Below are 20,863 nucleotides of genomic sequence, written 5' to 3'. Positions count from 1 at the left end.
AGTGGATGAGTGACAGCTGGTACGGATGATGAGTGACAGCTGTCACTCCTGGTCGCTCCGACGCCCTCTCGTGCTTGAAGCCCGCACTTCAAGCAGGGCGCCATCTTGTGGTGGTGGGCCAGCAGTACCTCCTCTTCAGCGGCCCACACAACAACTTGTCTGTCAATTAAAACCATAACTAATCTGTTGTTGTTGTTTCAGGTGAGATAATTTCTTGATTACATGATAATGACCCTTGGACATTTATTTTTGAAGTAATTAAATAGTTACTCTTTAAAGAGTCTTTGTTTTATTTATAAGTGTAGCAGCAGGTGTGAGTTTTCAGAGATGACAGGTAAGCTGGATTCTCAGGGGACCTAAGCATCCCCGAACCCCCGGATTTTTAAGGTGTTTTTTCCATCCCATTACGCTGAGAAAAAAATTCTGCTGAGAACCTCGTGAACTGCAACTGCATAAACAAAATGCTGTTGTCATGTGTTTGCAGAACAAACGTTATGACACTTTCGTTCATATGGCAGAACATTTAAAATGCATTCATTTTTGATTTTGCATATAATAATGTGATTAATTGTGGAAATTATGCAATTAATCACGGTTAAAAATTTGAATTGCTGCCCAGCTAGTAAACACACAAAAACGCACAGTTCTCACATGCCTGATTTATTGACAGACTGTTATTTTGCAAATTCACTTTCCCCCATGCTACATGAAGTAGAAATAATTTTGGGAATATTTTTCTTTGCAGGTGAAGGTGTGCTGGCAGCTGATACTGTACATGCCAACTGATTTTAGAAAATGGACAGAAGTGGAAACCCAGAGGACGGGATGTCTAACACGACTGGAGAATTAGCAGATTTTCTGGAGTCTAAAGGACTTGACCCAAAAAAATGGGTCCACATTCTGCAGTCCAAACTTGGTATTTCAAGAAAAAATGCTCTTCGTTTCATCCAAAAGGATGAAATAGGTAAACTCAAAGAACATGCAAATCATGAGTGGGAAAAAAAGGCTCTGACAGAAGCTATCCAAGCACTTAAAAATGAAGCGAATGCAGATAGACACGGCACCATGAGAACAAACGTCACACAAGTCGAAGAACTGTATGACGAAACACAGGAAGCTGTGAGGCTTAACTTAGAAGGCAAAACAGATGGAAATCTTAAACCTGAATTCAGACTCATCCAAACTCCGTTGGAAAGCACAATAGCAAAGAGACTTGATGGTGAAAGTAAGGTGGTGCTACAGAGATCCGCGTGGACTGCACAGGAAGTACTTTTAAAAGCCTCGGGGGGTTCGGCGTGCTGTGGAATCTATGTGACCAAGAAGGAAAGCAGCTTACTAGGACGACGTCGACAAGTCATTACTGTAAATAATGATTTGGAATTCAGTGGATCAGACCTTGCAGAACAAGCAGTCACCCAGGAATTTCATGAACAAGCTTCCATGCAAACTTTCCTGAATAAGATGGAAAACCATGGAAAGACATTTGCTGTTGCAGCGAATGTTAATACTTTGTTTTTCCAAGCAGAAGGCAGTGCATCGTGGGGCAGAGACACGGAAAATGAGTCAACACAGGACACCAGATCGCATTCAAATTATGCTTTGGCTATAAAATATTTGAAAGTACCTATCAAAAGTATTTATTTGAACACTACTTCAGTTAAACTCAACAGAGAAGTTCTTGATGTATTAGTCAGCATTGAAACAAAGCTGGCAAATAAAAACCAAAACAGGGAGGGAATTTTTCAAAACTTCTTTGAAACGTATGGGTCCCATGTTTGTGTTGGACTAGTGGAGTTTGGTGGCATTATGTATGGGAAAGCAGAGAGTACACACATGAAAAGCAGCCAGAAAGAGAGTACCAAGAACTTGGTAAAGGAAGCTGTTAATGCTTCATTTTCTTTAGGAGGTTCTGTTGGTTCGATTAGTGGAGGACTCAAAACCGGGTACAGTGCTCATGATCTTAAAGGGTCTCTGTCAGGGAGATACACTGAAGATGAGCTCAAGTCTGTCAGCGTGTCTTTGACACGCATCGGTGGACCTCCAGAAGTTAGTGAAACAGAAGCCTGGAAAAAAGGATTAGTGGAACACAATTCCACCTGGAGACTTATAGACAAAGGTTCTGATTTAAAAGCAATCTGGGAACTTATTCTGTTTCACAAGGATCACTTCAGCGATGGCCTGAATCTAGCACTCAGTATGCAGAGTGCATGGGTCGCAATCACAGGCATCAACCAAAGGAAGTTAGACAAATCTAAATTAAGAGCAGAGCATTTACAAGAGACAGTGTCCAAATGGTTGGAAAAAGCCTCTGACGATGACATCGTGTCCAATTTGCAGCTCATGTCACAGAGCAGAATGTCTGCAGGCATTTCACAGGATGACTGGAACCATTTTATTGTAATGAACGGAATCGCTCAAAAGTATTTGATCCATGCTGCTGAAATGATTCACACCAGTGATCTTCAGTCCCAAGTGGAAATCAAAAGCCACATCAAACACATTTTGGAACCAATCGATCAAATCAGTAAAATAAACTTCCCAGAGATTCAGAAGGTTCGAGAAATCATGAAGTCAGAGACGAGCAATACCATTCAGCCGTACGTGCTAGAAAACCTGGAAGACCTAATGAATCTACTGCTTAAATATAACAGTACGGTGCAGTTTGCAGACACAATTAGGAAAGAAACTATCTTTCAAACGTTTTTAAAACGTCTTCAGCTGACAGCCACAAATCTTTGGCAAATCAAACTCACAAGTTCAAGACAAGATGAAGTGTATGAATACTTATTAATGACAGCTGTGATCCAAACTTTAGGTTACAATCCACAAACACAGGTCTTCTGTGAGCCCCACAAACTGTCAGATATTCAAGCTGCAATACACAAGCTTGCACATATCCAAGACAGAATACTCGCAAACCGAAGCGTTTCACAACCACAGTGGTTCCAAGCATTTGTCATAGAACAAGCCATTAGTGCCACTAATCCTACCGACGCATGGTCTATGTATTCATTTGTTTGCTCTACCATGGAAAAACATATTCCAAATGGACTAAATCAGCATTTGAGAAAGACCCTGCAAGTCTACAAACATCACACTGATATTGACATAATTCGCTGGAACATGGAAAACATTTTGAAAGGTTCAAACCAGCCCAGTTGTGATGGTGTTGGACTGAAAAATTTGGAAAGTGAACTTTCTGAGTTACTGACTCACAGAGACAGACTTACTGATGATCATCAACAGACAGTTAGCAGTGACACAGCTACGTCTCAGCTCCTTGAACAGCTGAACCTAAAAGAGTACTTTCCCCAGAAGTTAACTCTGCAGAAGGTCTTAAGCCTCTCGATGGATGTTATCAGCTGTAAGCAGCCAGCAGACATCCAAGAACTACCCTGGTACTTCTTACGGAACATCATGCTTGGAAACAGTGATACCAGGGAAATGTCTGCTAGGGTTCCAGAGGTAGAATCAAAATCCAGTGATGCTGAAGACTCAAACCTTGGGTGGGGTGCCATTGATGGGACACAATTTAGTCATACAGACAATCAAACATCTTCTCTGACTATTGAAATTCCACCACTGGATCTCATCACAGCTATTTTTATGTGCGCTGACAACTTTTTAAGACAAGTTCTTGTCAGTAAGATGTCAATGTGCCAGTATGCAGTGCCATTCATTCTTCCAAACAGTGCACATGTCCATGATGGTGCAAAGGACATGCTGCTGCTCTGGTCACTGAAAAATGTTAGTAAAGAATGGAAAGAAGTAGAAAAGGTTCATAAATCCACACTGACAGAAGCAAACCACCCCATTGTTTCATTCATATGCTATGGAGAAGAGGACAGACTGAAGTCGAAGCTTCTGAACCTCGTTATCAGTTCAAGTGGACAGCACAGAAATTATTTTTGGCACCATGAACTTTCTGGAGGTCACCTCAAAAGCAGAGTTGCAAGTGGTCTTGTTGAAGTACTCTGGTACTTGCCAGATGGTGAAGAAGGAACAAAATTACCATTTCCAGTGACTTTTGCAAACCTCCGTGGTAATGGCCTGTCTCTAACAGCTACCTCAACTTTTCTAAGTGAAATCTCAGCTGCAACCTGCATTTTTATAGAGGAGGTAACAACAGATGTTATCCAGGAAGTGCAAAAATTAAGACATGACAATATGCTGCTTGTAGTACTTGATCACAACAGAAATGCAACCATAGAACAGTTAAAAACACTCCGTTGTAGACCTGCTTTGGTCTTGCATTCTTTTCAAGAAGCTGTCAAACACTGTGATGTTGTTGTGAAGGAACTCAGGACTACAATCATGAAAAAAATGAAGAAAACAGACCACAAATCTCTCTCACAAGTTGCCATATTTGCAAAACATTGTCATGGGCATCACTTCGTCACTGACGTTGGTGAAGATAAATATGGCACCATGGAGGTGATCAAAGAACTTGAAGAAAAAGGCGCAGAAGCAAAAGTACAAACTCTGCCGCGTCAAGGAGCAATCCTGAAAAAAATCTCTCAGCTGGACAAAGAGCAATACAGAAAGAAAAAGAATTACTCGTGTTCTCCTGAGGTTTACGCCCTGCAGTTAGGTCAAGAGAAGAAGTCTCTGCGCCAGCAACAGTTGGACATGCCATTATCGAATGTATTGAAATGGTTTCTGAAGCACATCAGCTCCTCGAACCGTCAAAACAAGAAGTTCTTCGTAAGAAATCTCAAACTGATGTTAGATTCACACTCAAGAAAAGTGCTCTCTCCTTTACAGATTAAATACAACAGTGTAAGAGCTGATAGCAAACTGACAGATGGAGAGAAAAAAACGTATCTTGCAAATATTGATGGAGAATTTTCAAACGCATCCTTGGGATTAGAACATCTTTTCCGTGAGTTTAGTCAAATATATGAGGCTGCATATTTGTGCGAGGAAAACCAAAGCAGTTTTTCATTAAAAAGGTGCTGTGTGACGTTGGCTGAAATCGTGGCAGAAACGCTGATTGATGGACACCCACTGGAGCTCATGGACGGAGACTCATCATATGTTCCAGTTCCCTGGTTAACAACTGTATTCCAGAGCCTTGAGAAAAAGCTTGGTGGTGTGAAGATATTTGTTTTATCTGTCCTTGGAGTGTAGAGCTCTGGAAAGTCCACCTTACTGAATACGTTGTTTGGCCTGCAGTTTTCTGTGAGTAGTGGGAGGTGCACACGGGGTGCGTACCTGCAGCTGATCGAACTGGCTGAAGATGCTAGGAGCACCTATGGCTTTGACTTTCTGGCAGTGATTGACAGTGAAGGGCTGAAGTCACCTCAGCATTCCTCTCTGGAAGATGCTCATTTACATGACAATGAACTAGCTACATTCATCATCGGTATATCTGACATCACACTTGTCAACATTGCCATGGAGTCTACCAAAGAAATGGAGGACACTTTGCAGATTGCAGTACATTCATTTCTACAAATGAATACTGTCGGTGAGAAGCAAGGATGTCAGTTTGTGCATCAGAATGTTGGAGCCGTTGGTGCAAAAATTGCCAATGCCCATGGCACTGATATATTTTTGGCAGATTTAAACAGAATGACTTTATCTGCAGCTAAGCTGGCAAAACGTGAGGAAGCATTCAAAGAATTCAGGGACGTTCTGCTCTATGATCCAGTTGATCATATCATCTACATCGACGGATTGTGGCAAGGAAGTCCACCAATGGCTCCTATAAACCCCGGGTATTCCCGAAAAGTTCAGCAGCTTCGACAGTCAATCTTCAAACAAATCAAACTCTTACAAGAAGTACACAAGAAAAAACTCTACACACTCAGCGCATTTACCAAAAGAATAAGTGACATCTGGGAAGCCATTAAATGTGAAAACTTTATTTTCAGTTTCCAGAATTGTCTGTCCATCGAAACATTTAATGATGCCAGAACATTTTTGATCAAGTGCATGATGGAAGTTAAGCAGAAAATCAGAGAAGAGACGGAACGGCAAAAGATCTGCCTGAAGGGATTCTCAGGGAAAGAACTGCAAAAAAAGTCTGAAGAGTCCAAACAAGAGCTGGAATCACACATCGACCATGAGGCTGTGGAACTAGAAAAACAGCTGAATGAATACTCAGAAAGCTGCAAGTACCCACACTTACTGGAGAAGTACTTATCAGATCTTCAGCAGGAAATATCTCACATGAAAAAAAGTCTGGAAGCTGAAACACAAAACTCAATTCAACTTTGCGTCGATATGCAGAAAACAGAATCCCGTTCTCAAGATTTGATGAGAAATGGAAGAAAACTGGTGGAGGAAAGAGTCCTGAAGGCTGCAACGTCTGAAGTAATGACATCAAAAACAAAGTCTGAGACTGAGACTGAATTCGAGAAGCTGTGGAATGATGTTACAGGAGAAGTGTCCAATTTAAACCCAGAGGATAACTGCCTGGACATAGACTATGAAATGAGAAAGATCATCCTAAATTCACCTTCTATCAATGCATCCATCAGGGAGAAAAGGTTAGGAAGCAAAAAACTGAAGCAGTATCCAACAAAATCATTTACAGTAACAAGGAAACATTTGGACAGAAAGCTCACCCGTGACCCACGAACGTGGCTTCAATATTTTGCGTCTCATGTGGAGCGATTCAATCTGAAAGTCAAAGAAATCACTGAATCAGCAAAAGACCGCCTGCAGGACATCATACTGAAGAAAAACATTGGCACAGATGTTGAGCCATGTGCAATATTTGAAAATAAATTTGCTGAGAATTTTTTTGACTTCGTATTTTACAAAATATCAAGCATTGAAGATGAGTATTGTACCATAACTCCAAGGTTTCACGTAGAGCTTGTACTATACCTTGGAGCAAAAGCTGTAAAATTCTTCCAAAAGAAGCACAATCTAGCGATACAGAAGTATCACCCAAAAGCTCAATTGCAGGAGTTAAAAAGTCACTATTTCACCATTTTCAAGCTCTATCAAAGTGGAGCAGACATAGCCCAGGCATTCACAGAGGACTTCCTTTTTGATGAAGTTGTTCAGAATGTCAAGGCGCACTTTAATGCTTGCAATTTGGCACATTTGGCTCAAACTAAACTTGGTACAAAGCTAAACGATCACCAAAATGTGCAGCTGCATATGATGGGTGAGCTTGCAAAAAAGAATTTGTTTTCCGAGTATAAATGGTACATCATGCAGTACGATCACAGCACAAAGGTCTGGATCAAAGATCAGTGTGAAACCGTGTTACTGCAGCAGACAGGTGGCACGTCCTTTGTCCTCCAACAAGCTCTGAACAAACTCCACAGTCTTCTTCTCAACCTAACAGACGCAATGATGGAAGCCGATAAGCGTCAGTGTGAAACACGGGCGCAGCTCCTCAGGATGTTTGCACAGATTGTCCAGCAGGAGAAAAAACTCATGGAGATTAAAAAAGAAAAACTGGAAAGTTTCATCAAGCTGACTGAAAAAGAGAAATGGGAAAATTCCAAAGAGAGCGATGAAACACATGAGAAAGACAGAGTCAAACACTTTGGGCTTGTAGTTTATACGTTACTCAGTTCGGACACCACCAAAAAAACACTCGACAAAGAGATTGCTTCATGGGACGTACGCAAACACATAGAAAAAATCAGGGTGGAGGATTTCATCTTCAAAGAGGTCAAAAGTTGCGAAAGTGCATGTCCATTTTGTTGTGCACCTTGTGAGACGCACAGTAGTGGAATGACGACAGGAGAACATGAGGTAACTCTGCACAGACCACAAGGCATCAGTGGTTACAGATGGCTTGACTCTGGAAAGCTCGTGATTGACCTCTGTCCCACTCTTGTGGTGCCGTCAGCAAACTTTCAATTTAAAAACAAAGACACTGATGACAAACTGCACCCATACAAGGACTACAAGAAAATCTACAAAGACTGGACCATTCGACCAAATCCAAACCCACAGTCTCTGAGATACTGGAAATGGGTCTTTGCTAAATTTAAAAAAGAATTTGTATCATTTTATGGGGCAGATTCAGTCAATATTCCAGATGAGTGGAAAAACTATTCATGGAAGGATGTGAAGGAAGACATGGAAGGAATTTTTAACATCCAGCTTAGCTCTTAAAAAGCAAACAAGATTGAGAAACTAAAAGTAGAAATGATAATATCATAGGAGACAATATTTTTATATATATATATACACACACACACACACACTTTGTATTTTGAGTATACCTTCAGTTTTTTTTTTTTTCACATGAATAATAGCTTTACATCTTACAATATATGTAAAACCCAGGCGGCTTCATTTTTTTCGGGTACTACCACAAAATGTTGGAACCAATTTTATTTTAGCTCAACACTGAAATGGTCTTTTTGATTTTATATTTCTATGTGACAGTTGAATCAAATGTAACTTCACTCTATTATCTCTAGACATATTTGTAAAGGTGATTGTGAAAAGTATCCAGAAAGTATCAGTGTGTGTGACATCTTTACCATACAGGACGTCAATGTGTTTTGCTGTTTTTAATAATTATGTTTACTTCTAGCAAGTTAATATTTTCATCATCTGTAATGAGCCGACATTGAGCTTCTTGAAAGAAAGAAATTGACAGGACAAAACCTATGAAAATATATTGTGTAATTTTGTGAACAAATATTGATTCATGGTATTTGCTATTGCTCTACATAAATGTTGATAACATTATATTAACATGTAGAAATGATGACTTTCTATTGACATTTATCGATATATTGATCTGGTGCAGTATGCAAGAAAATGCCAACATACTCAATGATATTTCAGTCAATTTCTTGAATGAGACACACTGCTGATCCTTTTTTTCTTATTATTTTTATATATGTAGATCAGTTATAATTTTTTTGTTACTTATACTTCAATTTACATGGAACATGGTAAAGCTAATCATGCTCATAGAGACATTGGAGAGGTGTAGTTTTGGCTGCACAGCCAACCACTGGTGACGTTTTATTCAGAGCTGTTACAGCAATAATACGCTGTTGACAAAACTGAAGTCTGATCAAATAAACATCTGTAGATTAAATTTGGCCTGAAATCTGTTTTTATGACTTCCTCTGAAATGTATATCTTTGTTTTTCTGAATGATACTTATTCTATAATGTGTTGTTGGCAAGAAATAAACAGAAGCATGATGGGAAACAGAATGCACGTCTGCAGCATTTTTTCTGCTCAAAGAGCTTCACATTCATGTCTGTGTGCTACCATGCAAAGGGTTCAAGTGCACACCAGAACTTCCTTTACAGAAAGACCTTGCCCAAGGACCTTCAGGATTATCCACTTACACAGGGACTTGAACCAACGATCCTCTGGACTCAAGCCAACCATTTTAATCTGTGGAGCTTCATCTTCCAGATGTATCAAGTGCATTTCTAAACAGCTAAACGGCTTATTGTTTTTATTGTCCCTTACAGTCATTTACATTTAAACACTGAAAAAAGAAATCATGATATCATCTGTTATTGTGAAAAAAAAAATTATTAAGACATCTGTAAGGGCACTGTCACACTAGAGCACAAATGCTGTACAAATCACACGAACTGGAAAAACAAACGATTACCCAGAATTTTCCCTCTCTGTCTCTCTCACTCACTGCTGCACTCTCTCTCCATCTCTGGAAATCAGCTGTTCATGGGGAGGCGTGGCAGACCAAGTGCTGTCATCAGCCCTGCGCTCTCGCTGAATGTTGGACTGTCACCACCTGCACTCGCGAAACACTGAGAATTTATGCACATTACATTACATTAATAGATTCACATTCATGTTGTGTCTCCGCCCGTCTTGTGGGAGAAAACACGTCACCTAGGCTATTAATAACGTGGTTCCTGTGGTTGAATGTTCTGATTCCCTGGCCTGTATGTCTTTCAATGCACTGGTCAGGAATAGCGACATTTGGTTTCTGTCAATTAGTTTAAAGACAGACAGTCTCATGTTCAGCATGTAGTGTCACCTGTCACAAGACCGTGAATGGAGCACATCTCTACGCTGATGATGCGCACATATGCATGGGCAGCTGAGCGATCATTCCCGCTGGCCACATGTATGCACAGTGTTTCTTTTCTTTTTTTCTAGAAAACAAATAATGATATACAAAAAAATACAAACAGTCAGGTGGGCATGTTTGTGCGTCTCAGAGGTGCGCAGTACCTTAGATGACTCTGAGATGCACAGACACGCCCACCTTAACAGCCTGATTTGTCTTTTCTTCAAAAAAACAAATAAGGATATATAAATATAAAAAGTCAGGCGGGCACATCTGTGCATTTCAGAGGCTTGCAGCACCTTGCACGGCTCTGACACACACAGACATGCCCATCTGACCGGCCTGTTTTCTCCTTTCATCTTTTTTTGTTTCTAAAAACAAATAATAAGGATATATAAAAATAAAAACAGTCAGGTGAGTGAGTCTGTGCATCTCAGAGATGTGCGGCACCTTGCACGGCCACAAGACGCACTGACTGTGATGCAGGGCCTGTGATCGTGGTATAACATCCCAAATGAGCATGTAATCACACATCCATTGATAGTCCATCTCATGTGTCACAGGAATCATCTGAATTATCATGTCATCATGGCTGTTAGATCCCTTCCACATGGCCACAGTGCGTGCCAACGTGTCACGGAGACATACTGAGGCACAGCTCTTGTGATCACAGAAGAACGTACAGATTGAGCATGTAATCACGCACCCTTTGACAGTCCACCTCATGTGTCAGAGGATTTCTCTCAATTATCATGTCATCATGGCTGTTAGACCCCATCCACATGGCTACAGTGTGCGTCAATGCATCATAGAGTCGCGCTGACTCGCTGTGACACAAGGTGCATTCGTTGTGTTTGTGCAATGTTCACGTTTCATGCACAAAATGATTGACAGACTTTGCACATTACAATATTTCCTTTGTGCACCAAACAGGAAGCAGGGGGGTGGGGATGGGGGTTCAGTTTATCTGTGGCACAATCAGGATGTGCCTACATCATCGGACTGCTCCGAATGCTGGTGGGTTGCCATTTCAGATGCCAGTTCATATGCCATTTGAGGTAGCACTCACACAGCAGTACGGCCGCCGTACAAATATTCCCCAGTTCAAATGCAGCACGACAGTAGTGTGCCTGTTCTCTACATTTGTGCATGCCTGCAAATTTAGCGTATTTCTCTAAGTGCCACACGAATGCTGTCTTAGGAATTCGAATGCAGCTCGACTGCTACACGACTTGTCCGAATGTCATTCAAACATCAATTTGTACAGCATTCATGCAATTCGTGCTGCAGGTCAAATGCAGTTCAACTGCAGGTCAAATTGCATGAATGCGGCATGAATCCTATGGCAGTACGACTGACTCCATCGGCATCCGGATGTCTTCCAGCACGAGCAACACACTAATGAGCCAACTGCTGTAGGAATGCTGTATGAGGAGTTCGAGTGCAGTTCGAATGCAGCATGAATTACACAAATGTTGTTTGAATGTCACTTCGTACAGCATTTGTGTAATTCGTGCTGTAGTGTGACTGGGGTATAAAGACGAACTGATGTATATATGGAAGATGATCACCCATTACACCACTGGTTTACATACTTCCTATAAAGAGGACTAAAATTCTCGAGTAAGACCTGGGACAGTTTTCACAGTGCTTCACATTTTCCACATTTTGTTATGTTACACCATTATTCCAAAATGGAGTCAATTCATTTTTCCCTTTAAATTCTACACACAACACCCCAAATTGACAACATGAGTTATCTTTAATTTTTGCAAATTTATTAAAAATAAAAAAACGTAGACTTCACTTAAGTACATACGTTCACACCATTTGTTCAATACTTTGCTGATGCACCTTTGGCAGCAATTACAGCCTCAAGTCTTCTTGAATATGATGCCAGTAGCTTGGTGCATCTATCTTTGGGCACTTTTGCCCATTCCTCTTTGCAGCACCTTTGAAGCTCCATCAGGTTGGATGAGGACTGTTGGTGCACAGTAATTTTCAGACTTCTCCAGAGATGTTCAGTTGGATTCAGGTCTGGGCTCTGGCTGGGCCACTCAAGGACATTCACAGAGTTGTCCTGAAGCCACTCCTTTGATATCTTGGCTGTGTGTTTTGGGTCATTGTCCTGCTGAAAGATGAACCGTCACCCCAGTCTGAGTTCAAGAGCGCTCTGGAGCAGGTTTTCATCCAGGATGTCTCTGTACATTTGCTGCATTCATCTTTCCCTCAATCCTGACTATTCTCCCAGTTCCTGCCACTGAAAAACATCCCCACAAGCATGATGCTGCCACCACCATGCTTCACTGTAGGGATGGTGCCTGGTTTCCTCCAAACATGACACCTACCATTCACACCAAAGAGTTCAATCTTTGTCTCATCACACAAGAGAATTTTGTTTTTCGTGGTCTGAGAGTCTTTCAGGTGACTTTTGGCAAACTCCAGGTGGGCTGCCATGTGCCTTTTACTAAGGAGTGGCTTCTGTCTGGCCACTCTACCATACAGGCCTGATTGGTGGATTGCTGCAGAGATGGTTGCCCATCTGGAAAGTTCTCCTCTCTCCACAGAGGAATGCTGGAGCTCTGACAGAGTGATCATCAGGTTCTTGGTCACCTCCATGACTAAGGTCCTTCTCCCTGATCACTCAGTTTAGACAGGTGACCAGCTCTCGGAAGAGTCCTGGTGGATCTGAACTTCTTCTATTTAAGGATAATGGAGGCCACTGTGCCGACTGGGACCTTCAAAAGCAACAGAAATGTTTCTGTACCCTGCCCCAAATTTGGACGTCCACATACAATTCCTTGGACCTCTTGCTTGGTTTTTGTTCTGGTATGCTCAGTCAACTGTGGGACCTTATATGTAGACAGGTGTGTGTCTTTCCAAATCATGTCCATTCAACTGAATTTACCCCAAGTGGACTCCATTTAAGCTATAGAAACATCTCAAGGATGATCAGTAGAAATGGGATTCACCTGAGCTCAATTCTGTGAATCCTTATATACAAGTGATTTTTTTTTAAATTAATGTGCAATAATATCAAAAAACTTTCTTCACATTCTCATTATGGGGTATTATGTAAAGAATTTTGAGGGAAATAATGAATTTCATCCATTTTGGAATAAGGCTGTAACATAAAATGTGGAAAAAGTGAAGCATTGTGAATACATTCTGGATGCACGGTAGTAGGAGCCTCAGCCCCATAGTATCATCACAACAGCTAATCAACAGCTGAAGGAACTGAGGAAGATGAAGCAGAGTCAACTCATTCAATATACCACCAAAGAAGAAAGGGGGGGGGGGGGGGAGGATATTATTGCCCAATCAGTGTTAAGTTGTGATCTGTGAAGCAACACTTATTCAGTGCAATTTTAGCTGAGCTGGCATTCATGTGAAGGGCATCACTGACAGATACTAGCAGCAGTAACAGTAACATCAGTAACAGTCATGGGTGTACGTAACACACGGGCACATGTTACGACATCAGTAACAGCTGGAGCACTCATTATGACATCAGTAACAGACACAGGTGTACGTAACACACGGGCACATGTTACGACATCAGTAACAGCTGGAGCACTCATTATGACATCAGTAACAGACACAGGTGTACGTAACACACGGGCATATGTTACGACATCAGTAACAGTCGTGGGTGTACGTAACACAATGGCACGTTACAACATCAGTAACAGCTGGAGCACTCATTATGACATCAGTAACAGACACAGGTGTACGTAACACACGGGCATATGTTACGACATCAGTAACAGTCGTGGGTGTACGTAACACAATGGCACATGTTACAACATCAGTAACAGCTGGAGCACTCATTATGACATCAGTAACAGACACAGGTGTACGTAACACACAGGCATATGTTACGACATCAGTAACAGACACAGGCATATGTAACACAGAAATACAGTATGTTATATGTGTATGGGTGTATGCCCACCCCTGTCTAATCAATTAATCAATCAATCAATTTTATTTATATAGTGCCAAATCACAACAAACAGTTGCCCCAAGGCGCTTTATATTGTAAGGCAAGGCCATACAATAATTACGTAAAAACCCCAATGGTCAAAACGACCCCCTGTGAGCAAGCACTTGGCGACAGTGGGAAGGAAAAACTCCCTTTTAACAGGAAGAAACCTCCAGCAGAACCAGGCTCAGGGAGGGGCAGTCTTCTGCTGGGACTGGTTGGGGCTGAGGGAGAGAACCAGGAAAAAGACATGCTGTGGAGGGGAGCAGAGATCAATCACTAATGATTAAATGCAGAGTGGTGCATACAGAGCAAAAAGAGAAAGAAACACTCAGTGCATCATGGGAACCCCCCAGCAGTCTAAGTCTATAGCAGCATAACTGTTGTGGTTGGGGTGCCTGGCTGGCTTTTGTTTCTGTCTTCTGTTTTCTGTCTTTTGTTTTTCCTTCCAGGTGGCATGCGTTCAGGACTGAGTGGCTGTGTGGCTGAGTTATCAGGACCTCACCCTGATCACCTGAGGCTGGTCATGTGCAGCTCGTCAGGACTCACAGTTGTGGTGCATCTATATGGATTGGGGCATGGTTGCATTTAAGTCTGGAGTACACAGTGTGTATTTGCCAGAGACTCGACCTTGTGACCAGACGGGTGAGATCGACGTTTAGAGAACCATCTCATCATCATGGACGCAGAGACCGCACCAGGTTTGATGCCATGGTCTGTGAAAGAGGAGGGGGTGAGGTCTCACGCTCGTCAGCACACTTCCTGAGGTACTTTAGGTTTTGTGACTAACATGAGTACAGTCAGTAAATGTGGTGTCCCTCACACCTTATTATATTGAGCTGTTATGTTAGTCGTTTAATCAGCTTCCACTGCAGTGGAGAATTGAACTGGGTGTTCCATGCCTGCAGGGTGGGAAGCTGATTGGTGATTAAGCCAGGAAGTGTTTGCTTTTTATGTACACCTTTGAGTGGTCTCTCTGTGTGTGGAGTGGTGGACTCACATGATGGTTTCTTCTTTCACAGACTCGGTTGGTCGCGGCCACCTGGGGGGTGTCGGCGGGGTCCTTGGGTCCGAACAGTTCTGGCTCCGGACCGTTTGTACTGCTGGGAGCGCACCGTTCTTCCACCTCGCCAGACCGCGCACTTATTTGTTTTAATTAAGCACTCACTGTTATGTCATTAAATTCTGTTATCCTTTGAACCGTGCTTTGTTTCCTTTATGCTGGGTCCTACTTCAAACGCTGGCCGGTATTCCGACTGCGTCCGACACATAACAATAACTAAGGGATGGTTCAGGGTCACCCGATCCAGCCCTAACTATAAGCTTTAGCAAAAAGGAAAGTTTTAAGCCTAATCTTAAAAGTAGAGAGGGTGTCTGTCTCCCTGATCCGAATTGGGAGCTGGTTCCACAGGAGAGGAGCCTGAAAGCTGAAGGCTCTGCCTCCCATTCTACTCTTACAAACCCTAGGAACTACAAGTAAGCCTGCAGTCTGAGAGCGAAGCGCTCTATTGGGGTGATATGGTACTATGAGGTCCCTAAGATAAGATGGGACCTGATTATTCAAAACCTTATAAGTAAGAAGAAGAATTTTAAATTCTATTCTAGAATTAACAGGAAACCAAAGAAGAGAGGCCAATATGGGTGAGATATGCTCTCTCCTTCTAGTCCCCGTCAGTACTCTAGCTGCAGCATTTTGAATTAACTGAAGGCTTTTCAGGGAACTTTTAGGACAACCTGATAATAATGAATTACAATAGTCCAGCCTAGAGGAAATAAATGCAGGAATTAGTTTTTCAGCATCACTCTGAGACAAGACCTTTCTAATTTTAGAGATATTGCGTAAATGCAAAAAAGCAGTCTTACATATTTGTTTAATATGCGCTTTGAATGACATATCCTGATCAAAAATGACTCCAAGATTTCTCACAGTATTACTAGAGGTCAGGGTAATGCCATCCAGAGTAAGGATCTGGTTAGACACCATGTTTCTAAGATTTGTGGGGCCAAGTACAATAACTTCAGTTTTATCTGAGTTTAAAAGCAGGAAATTAGAGGTCATCCATGTCTTTATGTCTGTAATACAATCCTGCAGTTTAGCTAATTGGTGTGTGTCCTCTGGCTTCATGGATAGATAAAGCTGGGTATCATCTGCGTAACAATGAAAATTTAAGCAATGCCGTCTAATAATACTGCCTAACAGAAGCATGTATAAAGTGAATAAAATTGGTCCTAGCACAGAACTTTGTGGAACTCCATAATTAACCTTAGTCTGTGAAGAAGATTCCCCATTTACATGAACAAATTGTAATCTATTAGATAAATATGATTCAAACCACCACAGCGCAGTGCCTTTAATACCTATGGCATGCTCTAATCTCTGTAATAAAATTTTATGGTCAACAGTATCAAAAGCAGCACTGAGGTCTAACAGAACAAGCACAGAGATGAGTCCACTGTCTGAGGCCATAAGAAGATCATTTGTAACCTTCACTAATGCTGTTTCTGTACTATGATGAATTCTAAAACCTGACTAAAACTCTTCAAATAGACCATTCCTCTGCAGATGATCAGTTAGCTGTTTTACAACTACCCTTTCAAGGATTTTTGAGAGAAAAGGAAGGTTGGAGATTGGCCTATAATTAGCTAAGATAGCTGGGTCAAGTGATGGCTTTTTAAGTAATGGTTTAATTACTGCCACCTTAAAAGCCTGTGGCACATAGCCAACTAATAAAGATAGATTGATCATATTTAAGATCGAAGCATTAAATAATGGTAGGGCTTCCTTGAGCAGCCTGGTAGGAATGGGGTCTAATAGACATGTTGATGGTTTGGATGAAGTAACTAATGAAAATAACTCAGACAGAACAATCTGAGAGAAAGAGTCTAACCAAATACCGGCATCACTGAAAGCAGCCAAAGATAACGATACGTCTTTGGGATGGTTATGAGTAATTTTTTCTCTAATAGTTAAAATTTTATTAGCAAAGAAAGTCATGAAGTCATTACTAGTTAAAGTTAAAGGAATACTCGGCTCAATAGAGCTCTGACTCTTTGTCAGCCTGGCTACAGTGCTGAAAAGAAACCTGGGGTTGTTCTTATTTTCTTCAATTAGTGATGAGTAGTAAGATGTCCTAGCTTTACGGAGGGCTTTTTTATAGAGCAACAGACTCTTTTTCCAGGCTAAGTGAAGATCTTCTAAATTAGTGAGACGCCATTTCCTCTCCAACTTACGGGTTATCTGCTTTAAGCTGCGAGTTTGTGAGTTATACCACGGAGTCAGGCACTTCTGATTTAAAGCTCTCTTTTTCAGAGGAGCTACAGCATCCAAAGTTGTCTTCAATGAGGATGTAAAACTATTGACGAGATACTCTATCTCACTTACAGAGTTTAGGTAGCTACTCTGCACTGTGTTGGTATATGGCATTAGAGAACATAAAGAAGGAATCATATCCTTAAACCTAGTTACAGCACTTTCTGAAAGACTTCTAGTGTAATGAAACTTATTCCCCACTGCTGGGTAGTCCATCAGAGTAAATGTAAATGTTATTAAGAAATGATCAGACAGAAGGGAGTTTTCAGGGAATACTGTTAAGTCTTCAATTTCCATACCATAAGTCAGAACAAGATCTAGGATATGATTAAAGTGGTGGGTGGACTCATTTACATTTTGACCAAAGCCAATTGAGTCTAATAATAGATTAAATGCAGTGTTGAGGCTGTCATTCTCAGCATCTGTGTGGATGTTAACATCGCCCACTATAATTATCTTATCTGAGCTAAGCACTAAGTCAGACAAAAGTTCTGAAAATTCACAGGGAAACTCACAGTAACAACCAGCAGGACGATAGATAACAACAAATAAAACTGGTTTTTGGGACTTCCAATTTGGATGGACAAGACTAAGAGTCAAGCTTTCAAATGAATTAAAGCTCTGTCTGGGTTTTTGATTAATTAATAAGCTGGAATGGAAGATTGCTGCTAATCCTCCGCCTTGGCCCGTGCTACGAGCCGTCTGGCAGTTAGTGTGATTCGGGGGTGTTGACTCATTTAAACTAACATATTCATCCTGCTGTAACCAGGTTTCTGTAAGGCAGAATAAATCAATATGTTGATCAATTATTATATCATTTACTAACAGGGACTTAGAAGAGGGAGACCTAATGTTTAATAGACCACATTTAACTGTTTTAGTCTGTGGTGCAGTTGAAGGTGCTATATTATTTTTTCTTTTTGAATTTTTATGCTTAAATAGATTTTTGCTGGTTATTGGTGGTCTGGGAGCAGGCACCGTCTCTACGGGGATGGGGTAATGAGGGGATGGCAGGGGGAGAGAAGCTGCAGAGAGGTGTGTAAGAATAGACATCTTGCCACACCTTGCGTACCCAGCTCGGCCCAGGCGAATAGACTTGCCAGTGTGCATGTGTGGATGGGTGCAGTAGGTTAGCAGCAGAATCTTAAATTCTGATCTCACTGGGACAGGAAGCCAGTGAAGCGATGCAAAAATGGGTGTAATGTGGTCAAACTTTCTGCTTCATGTCAAAAATCTGGCAGCAGCACTTTGAACCAATTGGAGAGCCCTAATGCTGGAGTGCGGTAAACCAGAAATAAAACATTGCAGTAGTCCAAAGTAGAAGAGACAAACACATGAAACGGGGTCTCAGCATCAGCCATAGACAGGATGGGACAAAGCTTCGCTATATTTCGCTGGTGGAAGAAAGCAGTCCTCGTAATATCTCTAATATGGAGGTCAAAGGACAACGTAGGATCAAAAATTACACCAACGTTCCTCACCAAGCAAAATAATTTAACTCCCCCAGAGTTAAAATGAACACTGAACTGTGAGTGTTTTATATAACAAAGTTCTAATGATCCAGTATTCATCTAGCGGAGTAGCAGACAGCCAAAAAGGGCTCTATTTTTTGAGATACCCCTCCCAGAGTTATAACAAGATGTATTTGGTATCAAAATTTCCGGTAGAACCGCTACTGTTGGGAAAGTGTAATGACACGGACCCACAACAGGGGGCGTAAATGAACGGACAATAGATGAGTCAAAAATACAACACTTTACTGTTGTGAAATGTGCACAACGAAATACAGACAAAAGCGGAATTTGGTTCACCATCAAAATATACAAAGTGACGTGTGGGTAGGCTTGAGGATAGGAGACGTCCGTCCCGAGTAGAACCAGATCCCACACGATTTCCACTGCCACCAAACCCGAAGGATACTGGAGCCACCAAGTCCTGAGTCCCCAGGTGGTCACCGTCTCCGACTGTCGGATCTGGTACTGCTGGCAGGAAGCAGAAGACAGAAGTAATGAGTGTGTGAAAAAACACACCCAGTAAACAGTCAGCAAGTTCTTCTTGTATTAGTCAGGTGGGAAAGACACCTCCACTTCAAGTACACAGTTTATGCAGAGTCTGTATTCCTACTTATTGAAGTTTGGAGTGAGGAGTGAAGTGCATCACTCCTCCACCATCCGCGAACCCAGCCTCCAGCTGAAAGTAGCGATCAAGACACCTGCAAACAGTTCAACACACACAAAAACAAGTAACGTGCGTCAACACAACAACGGCTGAGAATTTACCGTGAAGGTACATGATATCTCGGCGACGAGGTGAAGATGTCGTCCGGCTTTTGTGTGTGTGGGTGATGACCAGGTGATTGGTGACAGCTGTCATAGTTGATGAGTGACAGCTGTCACCCCGGCTGTTCCTGTGAGGTGGCAGCGCCCTCTCGTGCCCGAAGCCCACACTTCAGGCAGGGCGCCCTTTGGTAGTGGGCCAGCAGTACCTCCTCTTCAGCGGCCCACACAACAGGACCCCCCCTCAACGACCAGGCTTGTCCGGGTGTCGCTGGTAGAAATCGGCCAGGAGGGCTGGATCCAGGATGAAGCTCCTCTTCACCCAAGAGCGTTCTTTGGGTCCGTAACCTTCCCAGTCCACCAAGTACTGGAAACCCCGGCCCTTCCGGCGGACGTCCAGGAGCCGACGCACAGTCCAAGCCAGCTCCCCATTGATGATCCGGGCAGGAGGCAGCGCCGGTCCGGGAGCACAGAGGGGTGAGGTGTGGTGTGGCTTGATCCTGGAAACATGAAAAACCGGGTGGACCCGCAGTGAAGCTGGGAGCTGGAGCTTCACTGCAGCCAGACTGAGGACTTTGAGGATCTTGAATGGACCGATGTACCTGTCCTTTAGTTTGGGTGAGTCCACTTGGAGTGGGATGTCCTTCGTAGAAAGCCACACCTCCTGCCCAGGCTGGTATGCAGGGGCCGGGGAACGCCGGCAGTCTGCATGGGCCTTAGCCCTCGTCCGGGCCTTCAACAAGGCAGAACGGGCGGTGCGCCACACCCGACGGTACCTCTACAGGTGGGCCTGGACCGAGGGCACACCAACCTCTCCCTCCACCACAGGAAACAATGGGGGCTGGTACCCCAGACACACCTCAAACAGGGAGAGGCTGGTGGCAGAGGACACCTGGCTGTTATGCGCATACTCGATCCAGGCCAGATGTTCACACCAGGCCGTCAGGTGCGCAGACATCACACAGCGCAGGGCTTGCTCCAGTTCCTGGTTGGCCCGTTCTGCCTGTCCGTTGGTCTGTGGGTGATACCCGGATGAGAGGCTCACGGTGGCCCCCAGTTCTCGGCAGAAACTCCTCCAGACTTGAGAGGAGACCTGGGGACCTCGATCCGAGATGATGTCCATGAGTATCCCATGCAGACGCACGACATGGTGGACCAGGAGGTCTGCTATCTCCTGGGCTGTAGGGAGCTTCGGGAGGGCCATGAAGTGGGCCGCCTTGGAGAATTGGTCCACTATCATGAGGATGGTAGTCATGCCCCGGGATGGCGGGAGGCCCATGACGAAGTCCAGGCTGATGTGGGAC

The 20,863-nt window shown here is 42.8% G+C and overlaps 1 protein-coding gene across 4 annotated transcripts in view; it reads left to right on the top strand.

Annotated features, from left to right (window-relative positions):
• LOC117517833 (interferon-induced very large GTPase 1-like) overlaps positions 1-9,152 on the top strand; it is a 29,637-nt gene extending 20,485 nt beyond the window's left edge. For 3 of the 4 annotated variants that reach the window (XM_034178964.1, XM_034178965.1, XM_034178966.1), the window contains one exon: positions 746-5,401. In XM_034178964.1, the coding sequence (XP_034034855.1) occupies positions 796-5,130 (4,335 nt within the window). In that variant the 5' untranslated portion in view covers positions 746-795 and the 3' untranslated portion in view covers positions 5,131-5,401. Of the gene's footprint in view, positions 1-745 lie in introns of all 4 variants that reach the window. The other variant, XM_034178967.1, reaches the window with a different exon arrangement.
• The last annotated feature ends 11,711 nt before the right edge of the window (positions 9,153-20,863 follow it).

The sequence above is a fragment of the Thalassophryne amazonica genome, chromosome 9 (genome assembly GCF_902500255.1).
Source record: "Thalassophryne amazonica chromosome 9, fThaAma1.1, whole genome shotgun sequence".
Classification (NCBI taxonomy): domain Eukaryota; kingdom Metazoa; phylum Chordata; class Actinopteri; order Batrachoidiformes; family Batrachoididae; genus Thalassophryne; species Thalassophryne amazonica.
The sequence above is the reverse complement of the archived record's forward strand: the minus strand, read 5'-3'. Positions and strand labels throughout refer to the sequence as shown.